At 48.5% G+C, this 16,850-nt stretch overlaps 1 protein-coding gene across 1 annotated transcript in view; it reads right to left on the reverse strand.

Annotated features, from left to right (window-relative positions):
* Positions 1-8,438: 8,438 nt before the first annotated feature.
* LOC143969089 (G-protein coupled receptor 143-like) overlaps positions 8,439-16,850 on the reverse strand; it is a 68,203-nt gene continuing 59,791 nt past the window's right edge. The window contains exons 7-9 of the mRNA XM_077474365.1: positions 16,707-16,818; positions 14,528-14,774; positions 8,439-10,343 (exon numbers count right to left, since the gene is read on the reverse strand). Of these exons, the coding sequence (XP_077330491.1) occupies positions 10,231-10,343; positions 14,528-14,774; positions 16,707-16,818 (472 nt within the window). The 3' untranslated portion in view covers positions 8,439-10,230. The remainder of the gene's footprint in view (positions 10,344-14,527; positions 14,775-16,706; positions 16,819-16,850) is intronic.

Raw genomic sequence — 16,850 nt, forward strand, 5'->3', positions numbered from 1 at the left:
ACAGGCAAGGGTCAAGCCCTGGGGGAAAAAGTGTGGGAACTCCCACCCAAGATCCACTCCCCCACCAAAAAAAAATAGGACAGCGGAGCACATGGCTCATCAGGCCACATGGCATGGGGCACATCAGGGCACATAGCACATCAGGGCATGGGTCACATCAGGGCTCGGGGTACATTATGGGGCGCATAGCACATCAGGGCACATTATGGGGCACATAGCACATCAGGGCAAATCAGGGCACATTATAGGGAACATCAGGGGATCTTACAAGCCAGCATGCAGAGTAGCGCAGGAAGCGCCTGTCTATAGTAAGTTTTCTCTCATGTCACACAGCGCTGTTCGCTCCCTGGCTTCTCGTCTATCCCCATTGGCTTGTGACATCATCTGGGATAGACGAGAAGAGAGGAGGGGCTGCCGAGGAGCGAACAGTGCTGCGTGACACGAGAGAAAACTTACTACAGACAGGTGCTTCCTGCGCTACTCTGCATGCATCTCGACATTCGGCTCGGGCGGCTCTAGTCCTGCAAAGCGAACGGCCTTCCTGCTGTGAAAAAAGTGCAGGGACGCAGTTCCCACGAGTTCCTGCAGGACTCGTCCTGATAACAGGGTCAGCAACCTATATTAGAAGGAAATAAAGGGGTTCAGTTACCTTAAATCCTAAGGTTCTGCCTTTGGAAAATAAGTTTGGGGTCCTTGTCAGATGATGATTGGGACTCGTTGAGTACGTCATCCTCCATGGATGATGAGTGCCAGGGTGCAATGAAGCACTCTGGTTCTCCAGGGGGAGAAGTCAGGCTAAGGAACGGATTGCCTCAACTACCCCAATGGCAGTTCCCACTCCATTAAAAGGTCTACTGGATGCTCGACCAGATGTTTTTTGGATGAAATTCCAGCGGTGTTTTATATCTATGAATACAGGAATATCTTATATATCTTTCTTACAGCCTTTCTTCATTATTGAGACTAGGGATGGCCGAACGGTTCGCCCGGCGGTTGTTTTGCGCCGATTTTTGGCTGTTCGCGGTCCGCCCGATCGGCGGACTATTGCCGCTGTTCGCCCGGCGGACTTCCGTGTTCCCCCTAACTTATAAATAGACCCGATCCGGCGGCCATTTTACATTCTTTCGTATGTCACTATTGGGAGAGGTTGCTGTGTGGAGCAGGGAGAGACTGCAGTGACCCAAATCGCTAGCTATTAGGTCCACAAAAGATCTTTTAAGGACTGGTATGGTATAGGTGTTAGGTGTAGTTCAGGATATAGGTTTGAGGCACTGCTATTCAAGTCATTGTTGCAGCAGCCTGTCTTTTATCAGTGTAGAGAGAGGGACAGGACGCTGTGTGCAGCAGGGTCAGTCAGTTTAATCATTAGCTGTTACTATTAGGTCCACAAAAGTCCTTTTCAGGACTGGTGTGGTAAAGTAGTACAGGATATAGTTTTGAGTGCTCTTCAAGTTATTGTTGCAGCAGTCTGTGTTTTGTCCGTTTAAATAGGGACAGGCAGGAAGCTGTGTGTGGCAGTGAGGGACAGTCAGTTTAATCAGTAGCTGTTACTATTAGGTCCATAAAGGTTCTTTTCAGGACTGGTATGGTAATAGGCTTGTACACTTATAATATTCTTTCTTCCAAATATAGAAAGAATATTATACTTGACTGCTTCCCTTCTGCTGCAGTAGTCCTTTATGAGTATAGGGACTGAGGTAAAGTCTGCTAATCACAACCTACTAGTTGCACAAAGGTCCTTATAAGGACTGGTAAGGTATAGTGTACTACAGTACATAGGGTTGAGTGAGGTACAGTCTGCTATTCCTTAAGGACTGGTATAGGTCCACAATATATAGGGTTGAGGTGCACTACTGCTGACTGCTGCCCTATTCTGCAGCAGTCCTTTATCAGTATAGGGACTGAGGTACAGTCTGCTAATCACAACCTACTAGTTCCACAAAGGTCCTTATAAGGACTGGTAAGGTATAGTGTACTACAGTCCATAGGGTTGAGCGAGGTACAGTCTGCTATTCCTTAAGTACTGGTATAGGTCCACAATATATAGGGTTGAGGTGCACTACTGCTGACTGCTGCCCTATTCTGCAGCAGTCCTTTATCAGTATAGGGACTGAGGTACAGTCTGCTAATCACAACCTACTAGTTGCACAAAGGTCCTTATAAGGACTGGTAAGGTATAGCGTACTAGAGTATATAGGGTTGAGTGAGGTACAGTCTGCTAATCACAACCTACTAGTTGCACAAAGGTACTTCTAAGGACTGGTAAGGTATAGCGTACTACAGTACTAGAGTATATAGGGTTGAGTGAGGTACAGTCTGCAAACCCTAAGGACTGGTATAGGTCCACAATATATAGGGTTGAGGTGCACTACTGCTGACTGCTGCCCTATTCTGCAGCAGTCCTTTATCAGTATAGGGACTGAGGTACAGTCTGCTAATCACAACCTACTAGTTCCACAAAGGTCTTTCTAAGGACTGGTAAGGTATAGCGTACTAGAGTATATAGGGTTGAGTGAGGTACAGTCTGCTAATCCTTAAGGACTGGTATATCACGGTGCTGGTGTCAGTGCTTTATGTCACGCTGCTGATGTCAGTGCTCCCTATCACGGTGCTGGTGTCAGTGCTCTATATCATGGTGCTGGTGATCATCTCCTGCACCCTCTTCTTTGCCTACCCTGACCTCCCCTCGCCTCCATTGTCTCAAGAGTCCTGAATTGTCAGAATTTCACATATAATAAAAGAATGCTTGTAGTTGTCAATCCCAGATTCACCTCATACATGTGTTATGTCATTGGCCATGTGGTGGGACTATGTGTACACAGCTAGTAATTATTTTGTGGCTGCAAATATTACCTGTAGGTTTGTAAAGTTCACCATCCCTGTGCTGTGCTGACTTCCTCCTGGGGCTGCTTATTATGTGGGGCTCCCACCATCCCTGTGCTATGCTGACTTCCTCCTGGGGCTGCTTATTATGAGGGGCTCCCACCATCCCTGTGCTGTGCTGACTTCCTCCTGGGGCTGTACCTCTGCTGTGCATGTTATGAGGGGCTCCCACCATCCCTGTGCTATGCTCATTATGAGGGGCTCCCACCATCCCTGTGCTATGCGGACTTCCTCCTGGGGCTGCTTACGGTGCAGGTGTCAGTGCTGTATATCACGGTGCTGGTGTCAGTGCTTTATGTCACGCTGCTGATGTCAGTGCTCTCTATCGCGGTGCTGGTGTCAGATCACTCTATCACGGTGCTGGTGTCATTGCTGTATGTCACGCTGCAGGTGTCAGTGCTGTATATCACGGTGCTGGTGTCAGTGCTGTATATCACGGTGCTGGTGTCAGATCACTCTATCACGGTGCAGGTGTCAGTGCTGTATATCACGGTGCTGGTGTCAGTGCTGTATATCACGATGCTGGTGTCAGTGCTCTCTATCACGGTGCTGGTGTCAGATCACTCTATCACGGTGCAGGTGTCATTGCTGTATGTCACGCTGCTGATGTCAGTGCTCTCTATCACGGTGCTGGTGTCAGATCACTCTATCACGTTGCAGGTGTCATTGCTGTATGTCACGCTGCTGGTGATCATCTCCTGCACGCTCTTCTTTGCCTACCCTGACCTTCCCTCTCCTCCATTGCCTTCATGCGCTCCACAGTCCTGAATTGTCACAATTTTCACATATAAAAAAAGAATGCTTGTAGTTGTCGATCCAAGATTCACCTCATACATGTGTTATGTCATTGGCCATGTGGTGGGACTATGTTTGCACAGCTAGTAATTATTTTGTGGCTGCAAATTTGATGTCAATGGGGCCCGCCGCGAATGTTACGGTTCCCGTCGGAAGTTCGTCCATCACTAATTGAGACTCCTTGTTCTATCTTAGAGATTTCCGCCCTTCCAAGCCTAAAGAAAAAATCCCCTAAAGTGGACTTTTAAGGAACATAGAAGTATAGTAAAAGGAGTATACAAAGTATTTATAATACAAAAAGTAATTTATTAATAATTAAACATAAATCACTATAAAAGTACATATATATGGGTATGGAACGATGCCCTTCCAAGCCTCGTTGCCATATACTTTATGATGGGCCCTAACTAGGTGTGTACCAACTGTGAGCCATAATACATCTTTTATACACCCATTTAATAAAGCCTACCCGGCACAGCTTCTATGAGAAGTAGAGGCATATTGTCAGGACTGGCCAGCCCAGAGGAGGAAGGGCTAAGCCACTCAGCTGTCGGCTAATTGCCAGCTCTCTTCTCTTTCCACAGTTACCAGCTGTTCCCGATGATGCTCGTCTGTCCTGCCTATTTAAAGCCTTCCAGCTCACTCTTTACTTTGCCTTCGCGTGGTCACATCACTAGGAACCATCTCCTGCTGTTTGTTTCAAGACTGGCTTGCTGACATCCCTCCTGGCTTCTATCCTGCTTGCAGTTGCTCTCCTTGGATCCCTGACATCTGGGCTTGCTGACTACCCGATCTGGCTACTGAACTCTGGCTATGCTTGACCACGCTTTTTTTCTATTTACCTTTTTATTTGTATTAATAAACAAGTGTGATTTGATTGTACTTCTGTCTCTGTCTGTTTCATGGTCCTGACACATATCTTATCAGCAAGTTTCTTGGTGTGTTATTTATATATTTCCGTTTTTTTTTTTTCTTGTCTAATTCTTATAGTATGTCCTGGCTCCCACACTCACCGGGAATTTGCCCTTAGGGGGCCTATAGATGGTCCCTTTGGATTCGGTCTGTCCAGCCTTGGTAAGCTCCCTGTCCATTCTACATGGAGATACAGTTACGGAGGGGAATTGTATACATTCTATATAAATATATTATCTCAAATTGTTTGCCGGATTTGGAATTTGCTCACCTCCATGGCAGATTTGAGGAGTGTCGATGTATATTCAAATCCGTGCAAATCTCTATTGTATATATTGTTTGACTTGTCCGTTTTGAAGCCCGATTCTTTAGAGCAGCCTTTCTCAACCTTTTCAACACAGAGCAACCCTTGAAATAGTTCTCCGGTCTCGGGGAACCCTTGATAAATATTAGAAGTCTACAACTCATGATACATTAGTGTGATATGGTCAGTGGGAAGAATGGTCCTTACACTTGTGGTCATTGGGAAGAATTAGCCCCTTACAGATCAATGGTGTCAGTGGGAACTTATCGGAGAGGCAGAAACTGCCCAATGCTAAAGTAACCCCTAGCAACCTCTGGAGGAACCCTGGTTGAGAATCACCGCTTAGTCAGGCTTGTCCTCCATAGAGATATCTACACATAATCTCTCTTAAAGCATACTGTACCTTTACTCTCTTTTTTTTCCTTTTTGGATTAATAATTGATATAGCAGATTTTGAAATTGTATTATTATACATTGGGTTCAGTGTGTACGATGTCTTGTAGCGTTTTTGTTTTGTTTGTTTGTTAAGAAATTTAATACAAATATAAAATAAAATAAAATAAAATAAAAAGCATACTCCTGAAAAAGCGGTCATACCCCAAAACACTTTGAGGTTGAACTGATCTGGGACATTCCGATTCCTCCTTCTTGGATGGATGCACATCTAATTGTTCAGTTCTACTTCAGAGATCGCAATTTATGTGTATTGTATATTCTTCCCTTCATAGGACCATTTTTAACCATGCTTTTGTCTTAATAAATGAATACATTTTTATACAATTGTGTATGTAAGTCCTCACCGTACCGTGAGAGCCCATAGTTGCCTCAAACCCTCCGCCTTTTGTTTTTCATGAATGGGCTGTGCGTTGAGTTGTTCTGAGGGGACACCAAATGTAACACACCTGCTCCCCATTCACACCTGAGACCTTGTAACTCTAATGAGTCATATGACACCGGGGAGGAAAAATGGCTAATTGGGCCCAATTTGGACATTTTCACTTAGGGATGTACTGACTTTTGTTGCCAGCGGTTTAGACATTAATGGCTGTCTGTTGAGTTATTTTGAGGGGACAGCAAATTTACACTGTTATACAAGCTGTACACTCACTACTTTACATTGTAGACAAGTGTAATTTCTTCACTGTTGTCACATGAAAAGAGAGAAGACAAGATTTACACAAATGTCACTGAGGGGTGTACTTACTTTTGTCACATACTGTATATGTATGTATCTGTGTCTGTATATGTATATGTATATATATATATATATATATATATATATAAAGCAGAGCCACATCTACTTTCTATACCCCCCTACTCAGGTTTGACCTTACTTCGGTACCCAGAGTGGAGGCAGCAGCTCCAAGTAGACACGCACGACGAAAAAATTCTGATGCTCGGTTTGAACTTCATTAAGTCATCTTCACCACGTCTAGACTCCTAAATGCATTAAGTTGCTTCCCTGTGATTGGCCGATTAGCAATTTGTGTTACCGAGCAATTGAACAGGTGTACCTAATAAAGTGGCCGGTGATTGTATTTCTGCAGTATTCCAGACAGGGGAGATATAGCACAGTATATACAGTCCTCACCTCTAGGTGTCCCATGGCGCTGGGTGGGTGATGGGCAGTAACTATTTGTTTTATGCTTTATTTGATGTATTAAATTTATACCCAGAAATATCAAACCTGAAGTCACACAGATAGGAACGGTTACCATTGGGAGACATAAGGTACGACCTGTCATGCAAATTTGGGGTCCAAAGTCGCATGACAAGTCACAGGACTGTAAATGGGGTCTGAGCCAGCGGAAGCTGCAGGGGAGAAGAGGGAGCACTGACAATGAACGGGCCATAGGAGCCTATAGAGGACATCATCACTCCACACGCTTGGCAGTTGCAGAGTCGAGTAACATTGAGAACATTGCCAGCCCCTTTCTCAAATGATCCCTCCTCTCCCCTGCAGCCGGCACTGGCAGACAAATGGGAATACATAACCAGACTGGGCTGAAAGTAGGTAAGTCCATGCATCTTTCTTACACAGGAATAGGTGTTAAGAGGGGGGAGGGGATCGTTTTAAGATTAGTTGGTTGGAGCTCGGCTTTGAAGGCTCCGTGCTTTAGTTGTACGTTTTATATCTCCCGCAATTTTTTATATGGAGGATTTCTGCCACACCAGCCCTCCGGCTGTAACCACCACCTGAGCCGACTCAGACTGATACCGATCATCCGATAGGTCAGCTGGATGGACACACACAAGTATCATACCGGGGGGGAAAAAAAACAAATCAGTATTAAATGGCGGTGTTTGAAAACACAATTAGCTCATTAATTGGCCATCTATTGGCGAGGGCGGATAGACCCAACCACATACTGGTGATAACGAGGCCAGGGAGAAGGTGAAAGGGAGCGGGCCGCAGATAAAAGATTACATTCTGTTGTAGAAATTAGTGGATTCGATCGGTGTGCCGTCAGCAGAGGTGCAAAGTGCAGCTGGGGAAGTTGTATTCACCAGAAGATGGAGACTCCTGGAGATGGCGTTTAAGGAGAACCTCAACAGGCCCATTATAGAGCCTTATTTACACCAGCTATGGGCAGGGGAGGCTCTGGGCTCTTCCTGGGAAATGCCCATATCTTGGGCAGGGGAGTAGTTGGAAGAAAACTTTATAGTTCTCCAGGTCTAATATCCAAATAAGGTCAGAGTCATTGGAAGATAACGCCTGCCCACCTGGAAGACCGCATTGGAGGGGCCAGCTCAGGCTTCCATGACATGGACCGGCAAGAAACCCAATCAGAGCAATACCAGTATTCAGAGTGAACCTGTACCTGGCCTATGTAGGGCCAGCCATCGGGTTTACATTAACGCCCCCTCCCGCACACCATACACTTACCTTTCCTTTACCCATACCTCCTAACTTTCTGAGATGGGAATGAGGAACACCTACTAGCAAAAGTATGTAGGCATAGGACACACCCCCTGCCACGTCCCTTTAAAAGGAGGATTATGGGGGGAAAAAAATAAATGGTTAAACCTAAAAGTGCTTTTTTTTTTTACCACTGCTATTCCTTTAGATTGGCTTTTGGAATTTACAAATGTAGAAATTGGATGGAAGGTTTAGCACTGGAAAATCCTGAAATTGCTGAAGTTATGGCCTACAAATTCTACGGACTTCCACGTCTTGTGGCCTACACAGTCTGCGGACTTCCACGTCTTGTGGCCTACACAGTCTGCGGACTTCCACGTCTTGTGGCCTACACAGTCTGCGGACTTCCACGTCTTGTGGCCTACACAGTCTGCGGACTTCCACGTCTTGTGGCCTACACAGTCTGCGGACTTCCACGTCTTGTGGCCTACACAGTCTGCGGACTTCCACGTCTTGTGGCCTACACAGTCTGCGGACTTCCACGTCTTGTGGCCTACACAGTCTGCGGACTTCCACGTCTTGTGGCCTACACAGTCTGCGGACTTCCACATCTTGTGGCCTACAAAGTTTAAAAAAAGCTGGGAAAAAAAGTGTATATAGTGCAAAACCCAATAAAGACCAACATTTCTGTTGATGCTTCAAATAACAGTGTTTAATAAGACTTTGCATCAGAATTGTTCTTCATATTTCAGCTTTCATCTGCAATCTCCCTGAGAAACACTATAGAAGCTTAACTTGCTATTTAGGTGCAAGGTTCACTGTGAAGCAGAACTCCAGTGGAGGAAGGGTTTGGACTTTCTTCTCCTCCTCCAGATCTACACCCCAGCTAGTATCCTCCACCAAAAATCATCTTAATTTCACCTTCCTCATTGGCTCCATTTGAATTTGTTGAAATTTCAGGGGGAAAACTCTCCTAGTTGCACTCATTCCTACCTGTGATTTACACACCTCAGCCAGGCTGTACATCCAGGCAGTTATTTCCTGGACCAGCAATGAAACTTTCTTATGTTACTTTTTCTTCAGCCTGGTAACCAGACAATGAATGGGGCCTCATCACCTCTATTCAATGTCCAGTCACCAGACAATGATTGGGGCCTCATCACCTCTATTCAACGTCCAGTCACCAGACAAGGAATGGGGCCTCATCACCTCTATCCAAGGTCCAGTCACCAGACAATGAATGGGGCCTCATCACCTCTGTCCAATGAGCAGGAAGGGGAACCAGTAAACAGAGTGTCTGTCTGTGCAGTGTGGCAGAGGTGTTTACATTTACACACAATTACAAAGTCCTTGGCAGTAAGAGAGCTGACGTATGTACACAGCTGTGCCCCTGGAGTCCCACTTTAATTCTGTTGGTTTAGACCAGTGATAGGTGGCCTCAACCATGGCCCCTGACAACGCCAAAGTGATTTTAGAGATTATATATATATAACATTTTGTTAGAGGATTGTCAGAGACTGCCAATGGAAAATGAGGAAATGATGGTCAGAAATTAGGGACATACTGCTCAAGAAAGTGAGTGAATGGGCATATGGTACTTGAGGTTGGGGAGCTGTGAGGGACTAACCTAGTAACCTCAAGTTGGGGTGCTTGAGGTTAGTAGGCTATGGAGGATATGGTACGTGAGGTAGGTAAGGTAGGGGGCATATGATACTTGAGGTTGGTTGTCTATGGGAGATATGGCACTTGAGGCTGGTGAGTTATGGGGTGTATGGAATATGAGGCTAGTAGGCTATGGTACAAGAGGTTGGTAGTCGATGGAGGATATGTTATTGAGGTTGGTAGGCAATGGGGGATATGATATTGAGGTTAGTAGGCCATGGGGGAGATGGTATTGAGGTTGGTAGTCTATGGGGGATATGGTACATAAGGTTGGTGAGCTATGAGGGACATGGTGCTTGAGGTTAGTAGGCTATGGAGAATATGGTACATGAGGTAGGTAAGCTAGGGGGGATATGATATTTGAGGTTGGTTGTCTATGGGGGATATGGTACTTGAGGCTGGTGAGCTATGGTATAGGAGGTTAGTAGGCTATGCAGGATATGGTACAAGAGGTTGGAAGTCGATGAGGGATTGAGGTTAGTAGGCTATGGGGGATACGATATTGAGGTTTGTAGTCTATGGGGGGATATGATATTGAGGTTAGTAGGCTATGGGGGATACGATATTGATGTTGGTAGCCTATGGGGGAGTTGGTATTGAGGTTGGTAGGCTATGGGGGAGATGGTATTGAGGTTGGTCGTCTATGGGGGATACGATATTGAGGTTGGTAGTCTATGGAGGATATGATATATGAGGCTGGTAGAGATCCCTGCTATTGTCCCTCTACAGATTAATGCCCACACATTAAGGGGTTGAAGGGTTGTACTTCAAGTACGAAAAGTGACACATGTGGTCCTCATGCTGCCGGGTGGGTTCAGATATTGGAGTGCCGCGGTTTGAGCTCAGATCCAGTAGGAGGAGCCGCCATGGTATCCCTCGTCCCCAGGAGACGCACCGCGTTTATTTCCAAAGCAGAACATCTGAATTCTGTGGACAGAACAAGAGGACTTGTCATATGGTGCAGAGAAGAAGCCAAGAAGATGAATGAATGAGGTTATTCTATGCAGGTGGAGGAAAGGAAGACTGGAGGGGTCAGTCGAAGAAACCAGATCCCGCCATTTTTATTTTATCGCCCTAGCTTCAACAATGACAGACGGTATCTGGTTGCTGCAACCCACACCTTCAATTCCCTTTAGTGTTAAAGGGTCAATCCAACCAAAACTGGAAATTCAGGTCTGAAACATTCTTACAATTCTAAGCCCTTGTACACACGGTCGGAGATTCCGACAACCAAATCCGTCGGATTATGTCCGAAACTGTTGCATACACACGGTCGGACAAAGTTGTCGGAAAATCCGATCGTTCAGAACGTGATGACGTTATTTCGTTACAACGGGACTACCATCAGGCTAGTAGCCAATAGCTTTGATGTAGGAATTTGATCTGAGCATGCGTGGCACTTTGTCCGATCGGATATCTCTACACATGATCGGAGTATGTCCGATTGGAGCATTTTGTCGGAAAATTTTACCAACAAGTTGGAAAACTTGGTCCGTTGGATACTCCGACGGAAACAGTCCGATGGAGACAACACAAACTTGGTCCGATCGGACACATTTCGTCGGAATCTCCGACCGTGTGTACAAGGAGTCTGGCAAACGAGATCTGTGGAGCTGCAATCCCACATTGATGTTTATTTTTAGACATTACACAAAAAAATAATAAAAATAAATCATGAATCAAATTGAATAAAATTCTGAGATTTCTGTGATCCCGAGGAAGAAATGGGAAGAAAAAAAAACAAAGCAACAGTGTTACATTTCTCTAGAAACATTGTTTTTTCCTAATTTCTCAGAATTCTTGTTAATTTTGTTTCTATTTTTTTGGGTAACTCATATAATCCCCCCCCCCCCCCCAATCAAAATGGTGATTTATCCCTGAGCACTCCACAACTCCCATCATTTCACATTAAAAAAATCTAAACTATATATACACATTTTGTTTAAATTTTTTTTTTTTTTTTTTTAAATGACACAAACTGCCCCCCCCCCCCCCTTTATCTATTGACACTTCCTCCAGCACCCCAACACACCTCTGTATGGACCTGCGACTGGAGCAATAGTCTGCAGGAGCCTGTGCATTGTATTGGGGATCAGGGGTGCAATGCTTTGCAGGCCCCAATGCAAAAAAATAAAAATAAATAAAAACTTTTTTTTGTTACAAATTAAATATGAATACATTATTTTACAAAAACGTTGAACTGGCCTAGGACGTGGGGGTGCGGGGTGTGCAGACCAAAACTGGGTGATACCCGCCAGAGGGTGTACAAACCACGGCACCGCTGTCATTCTCTTAGGTGGGAGCGTCTGCGGGAGGCAGGACAACTCAGGATAGAGGGCGGTGCTACCCGAGTTAACAGTGATTGGTTGTTTTGGGAGGAGGGGAGCTGAGGACAGTAATGGGGTGCTGTGTGGGTGGGGGCTGAGCACAGTAATGGGGCACTGTGGGGGGGGGACTGAGAAAAGGAATTAGGGGCCCAAGGACAGGAATTAGGACCTTGAGGATCTTAATGGGGGGAGGGCTGAGGATAGTAATGGGGGCTTAAGGACATCATGGGTGGAGGGGCCTGAGGACAGCATTGAGGTCACTGAAGATATTAATGGAGACACTAAGGGCATTATTGGGGCGTGGCAGAGGACATTATGGGGGGGGGACCGAGGACATTATGGGGGGGGGACCGAGGACATTATGGGGGGGGGACCGAGGACATTATGGGGGGGGGGGACCGAGGACATTATGGGGGGGGGGGGGATCGAGGACATTATGGGGGGGGGGGGATCGAGGACATTATGGGGGGGGGGATCGAGGACATTATGGGGGGGGGGGGGACCGAGGACATTATGGGGGGGGGGACCGAGGACATTATGGGGGGGGGACCGAGGACATTATGGGGGGGGGGGACCGAGGACATTATGGGGGGGGGACCGAGGACATTATGGGGGGGGGACCGAGGACATTATGGGGGGGGGACCGAGGACATTATGGGGGGGGGGGACCGAGGACATTATGGGGGGGGGGGACCGAGGACATTATGGGGGGGGGACCGAGGACATTATGGGGGGGGGGGACCGAGGACATTATGGGGGGGGGGACCGAGGACATTATGGGGGGGGGGGACCGAGGACATTATGGGGGGGGGGACCGAGGACATTATGGGGGGGGGGACCGAGGACATTATGGGGGGGGACCGAGGACATTATGGGGGGGGACCGAGGACATTATGGGGGGGGGACCGAGGACATTATGGGGGGGGGACCGAGGACATTATGGGGGGGGACCGAGGACATTATGGGGGGGGACCGAGGACATTATGGGGGGGGGGACCGAGGACATTATGGGGGGGGGGGACCGAGGACATTATGGGGGGGGGGGACCGAGGACATTATGGGGGGGGGGGACCGAGGACATTATGGGGGGGGACCGAGGACATTATGGGGGGGGGACCGAGGACATTATGGGGGGGGACCGAGGACATTAGGGGGGGGGACCGAGGACATTAGGGGGGGGACCGAGGACATTATGGGGGGGGGACCGAGGACATTATGGGGGGGGACCGAGGACATTATGGGGGGGGGACCGAGGACATTATGGGGGGGGGACCGAGGACATTATGGGGGGGGGACCGAGGACATTATGGGGGGGGACCGAGGACATTATGGGGGGGGGACCGAGGACATTATGGGGGGGGGACCGAGGACATTATGGGGGGGGACCGAGGACATTATGGGGGGGGACCGAGGACATTATGGGGGGGGACCAAGGACATTATGGGGGGGGGGACCGAGGACGTTATTGGGGGGAGGGACGGAGGACATCGGGGGGGATGATGGAGGACATTATTCGGGAGAGGGACTGAGGACATTATTCGGGGGGGGGGAAGGACGGAGGACATTATTGGGGGGGAAGGACGGAGGACATTATTGGGGAGGAAGGACGGAGGACATTATTGGGGAGGAAGGACGGAGGACATTATTGGGGAGGAAGGACGGAGGACATTATTGGGGAGGAAGGACGGAGGACATTATTGGGGAGGAAGGACGGAGGACATTATTGGGGAGGAAGGACGGAGGACATTATTGGGGAGGAAGGACGGAGGACATTATTGGGGAGGAAGGACGGAGGACATTATTGGGGAGGAAGGACGGATGACATTATTGGGAAGGAAGGATGGAGGACATTACTGGGGGGGGGGGGGGAAGGATGGAGGACATTACTGGGGGGGGGATGAAGGACATTACTGGGGGGGGATGGAGGACATTACTGGGGGGATGGAGGACATTACTGGGGGGATGGAGGACATTACTGGGGGGATGGAGGACATTATTGGGGGGGGGGACCGAGGACATTATTGGAGGGGAGGGACCGAGGACATTATTGGAGGGGAGGGACCGAGGACATTATTGGAGGGGAGGGACCGAGGACATTATTGGAGGGGAGGGACCGAGGACATTATTGGAGGGGAGGGACCGAGGACATTATTGGAGGGGAGGGACCGAGGACATTATTGGAGGGGAGGGACCGAGGACATTATTGGGGGAGGGACCGAGGACATTATTGGGGGAGGGACCGAGGACATTATTCGGGGGAGGGACCGAGGACATTATTCGGGGGAGGGACCGAGGACATTATTCGGGGGAGGGACCGAGGACATTATTCGGGGAGGGACCGAGGACAGTAATTGGGTCACAGAGGATAATAAAGGGGGGAGAGCCTTGCCGATGTGCTAGCCTGCTCAGTGCCCTACTGGGGGGCGGTGACACCATGCTTTACCGCACTGGATGACACCAACCCTAGTGATGCAACTGCAATACCTATAATAATATAGTTAAACATGTAAGGTAATCACCTTGTAGAGCAGCATTGAGTCTTGCAGCATTTTACTGATAGATTACCGATACAGATTTCTGTACATAATCCCCCCCCCCCCCCACGCCTAGTATGGTCTTACCCCCCAGACCCTGCCCCCACAGTATGGTCTTACCCTCCCAGTAGGATTTTACCCACCCCGACCCTGCCACTGCAGTATGGTCTTATCCCCACAATATGGTCTTACCCACCCCGACCCTGCCTCCACAGTATGGTCTTACCCCCCCCCCCCAGTATGGTCTTACCCATGGAAGAAGAATAGGAGTCCATCAGCTGTAATATATGTGGGATGGAGAGTTTCCCTGAGGTGTGTGCAGACATTCTACCTTGCAGCAGATATTCCTCTTCGGCTGCGCCGTCCTCCTTCTCACCGGTTGCAGGTGGAGTTTCCGTTGCTGCGCCGCCGCACTGCTTCGCACTGAGAGGAGAAGAACTCCTCCAGCCAAAAAAAGCCAGAGAATGCACACAGCAAAACACAGGATTCAGAATACCCTGAGAAGACAAAGCGTGCCATTGTAGCTTATCTCCTATCCACCACCACACAGCGCCACCCATTGCAGGACAGCGAAAGACAAAAAAATTTACGTTAGTAAAGAGAAACCTTCAGAGATCCAGGCTGAGGAATCTCTATATACAACGGGAAATACCAAATCCAACACTCAACCACCGAGACCTCTTTATTTCACCCCAAGGCCTCATTAACTCAGGTGTAGAAATCTTTCCACCCGTGGGAAAAGCCGTCTTCACCTCCTGGTTGTTCCATGCAGGGGCAGGTAGGCAGCCTGTTGAAAGTAATGACAGGTCGCCGGGTGCAGGGACCTCCATGGGCATCCCTGAGTGCGGATCAGAACGGAGTCTGCTTGTATCCCTATCCATGCATCGGACCCGTATGAATGGGACTCCGCTACGGACATGGAGGTCCATGCAGCTGGTGACCTGTCATTACGTTCAACAGGCTGCCTGCATGCCTCACATGGAACACCTGAGCATCCCGGGCAACTGAAGATGGCCCATCCCAGGGGAGTATGGATTGCTACACAACCGTGAGAATGAGGCCTAAATCTGAACTCCGCATAATAAATCCATGGTTGGTCATATGACTTCTTCTGGAATCTTCTCCCAGATCTGTGCAGTCATCCAGTGTGAGACTTCCTGTAATAAAGACCGCCCACTGCTGCTCTCTCTACTTGTGCAGGGAGACTGGTCTGGTCTCCGCCCCCTCCAGTAGTGGGTGGAACCTAATGGGCCCCTTCCACAGCTCTTCTTTCTCTCCTTTTCCAGGGTGACTGGTCTTGTCCCTGTCTGCTCCTATAGTAGGTGGAACCTGTTGGGCCCCCCTAACCCCCCTTCCCCACAGCTCTGCTCTCTCTCCTTGTCCAGGGTGACTGGTCTTGTCCCCGCCCCCTCCAATAGTGGGTGAAACCTGCTGGGCCCCTCCCACAGCTCTACTCAATCCCCTTGTGCAGGGGGACTGGTCTTGTCTCTGCCTCCTTCTGTAGATTTCTGTAGTGGGTGGAGCCTGCTGGGCCCCTCCCACAGCTCTGCTCGCACTCCTTGTGCAGGGGGACTGGTCATGTCTCTGCCCTCCTTCTGTAGTGGGTGGAACCTGCTGGGCCCCTCCCACAGGTCTGCTCAATCCCCTTGTGCAGGGGGACTGGTCTGGTCTCCACCCCCTTCTGTAGTGGGTGGAACCTAATGGGCCCCTCCCACAGCTCTGCTCTCTTCCCTTGTGAAGGGGAACTGGTCTTGTCTCCGTCTCCTTATGTAGATTTCTGTAGAGGGTGGAGCCTGCTGGGCCCCTCCCACAGCCTTGCTCGTTCTCCTTGTACAGGGCGACCGGTCTTGTCTCCGCACCCTCCCGTGGTAGATGGAGTCTGCTGGGCCCCTCCCACAGCTCTGATTTCTTCCCTTTCCATGAATGTTCTGCAGGGATGTGCAGGAATGTGCAGAGGTTTTTGCCCAGACTGGGATATGTTCCATGACTGCACAGATAAGGGAGCCCATATATGAAGGCTGCAAGTTGAATTTAGGAAAAATAAAAATAAAAAATATAAGAAATAAAATGACCCAATTCCCCCCATTCACTCACTGAATGTAGATGGGAGAATCCTTCCTATTGTAATATTGTACTCTGACAGAGGGGAGTCCCCCCCCCCACTATAAGAATACAATGATCAGCGTTGATGTGTATAGCCTGCAGCACTGATTGTTCAGGAAAAACCTGCCAGGCTGGTTGTACAGAAGTTAAACAAGTCATCTTGTGTACAACCAGCGAACCCACACGTGGTATGAAAAATTCAACTGGTCCCCACTGAACTGGCGGAATTTCTATCCCTGTATAGCCGGCTTCACTCGCGTTCTATTAAAGCCATCAGGGGACGCGTCACCCACTCAGGATTACTTGGATTTTCGATTTGTTCTTACCGTAATGACAAAGAGTGTTTGTGCCGCAACTTGTATCTGCCGAGGTGCTTGCTGGGTCCCCAACACCTCCACCAGGAGCAGCATTAAGTCACACAGGACATTTCCAAGCCAGCTGCAGGTAAAATATAATTTGATTAGTGTAGA

This window comes from Lithobates pipiens, unplaced genomic scaffold (genome assembly GCF_037356315.1).
Source record: "Lithobates pipiens isolate NorthernLeopardFrog02 unplaced genomic scaffold, aLitPip1_a1.2 Scaffold_1, whole genome shotgun sequence".
NCBI classification, from domain to species: Eukaryota; Metazoa; Chordata; class Amphibia; order Anura; family Ranidae; genus Lithobates; species Lithobates pipiens.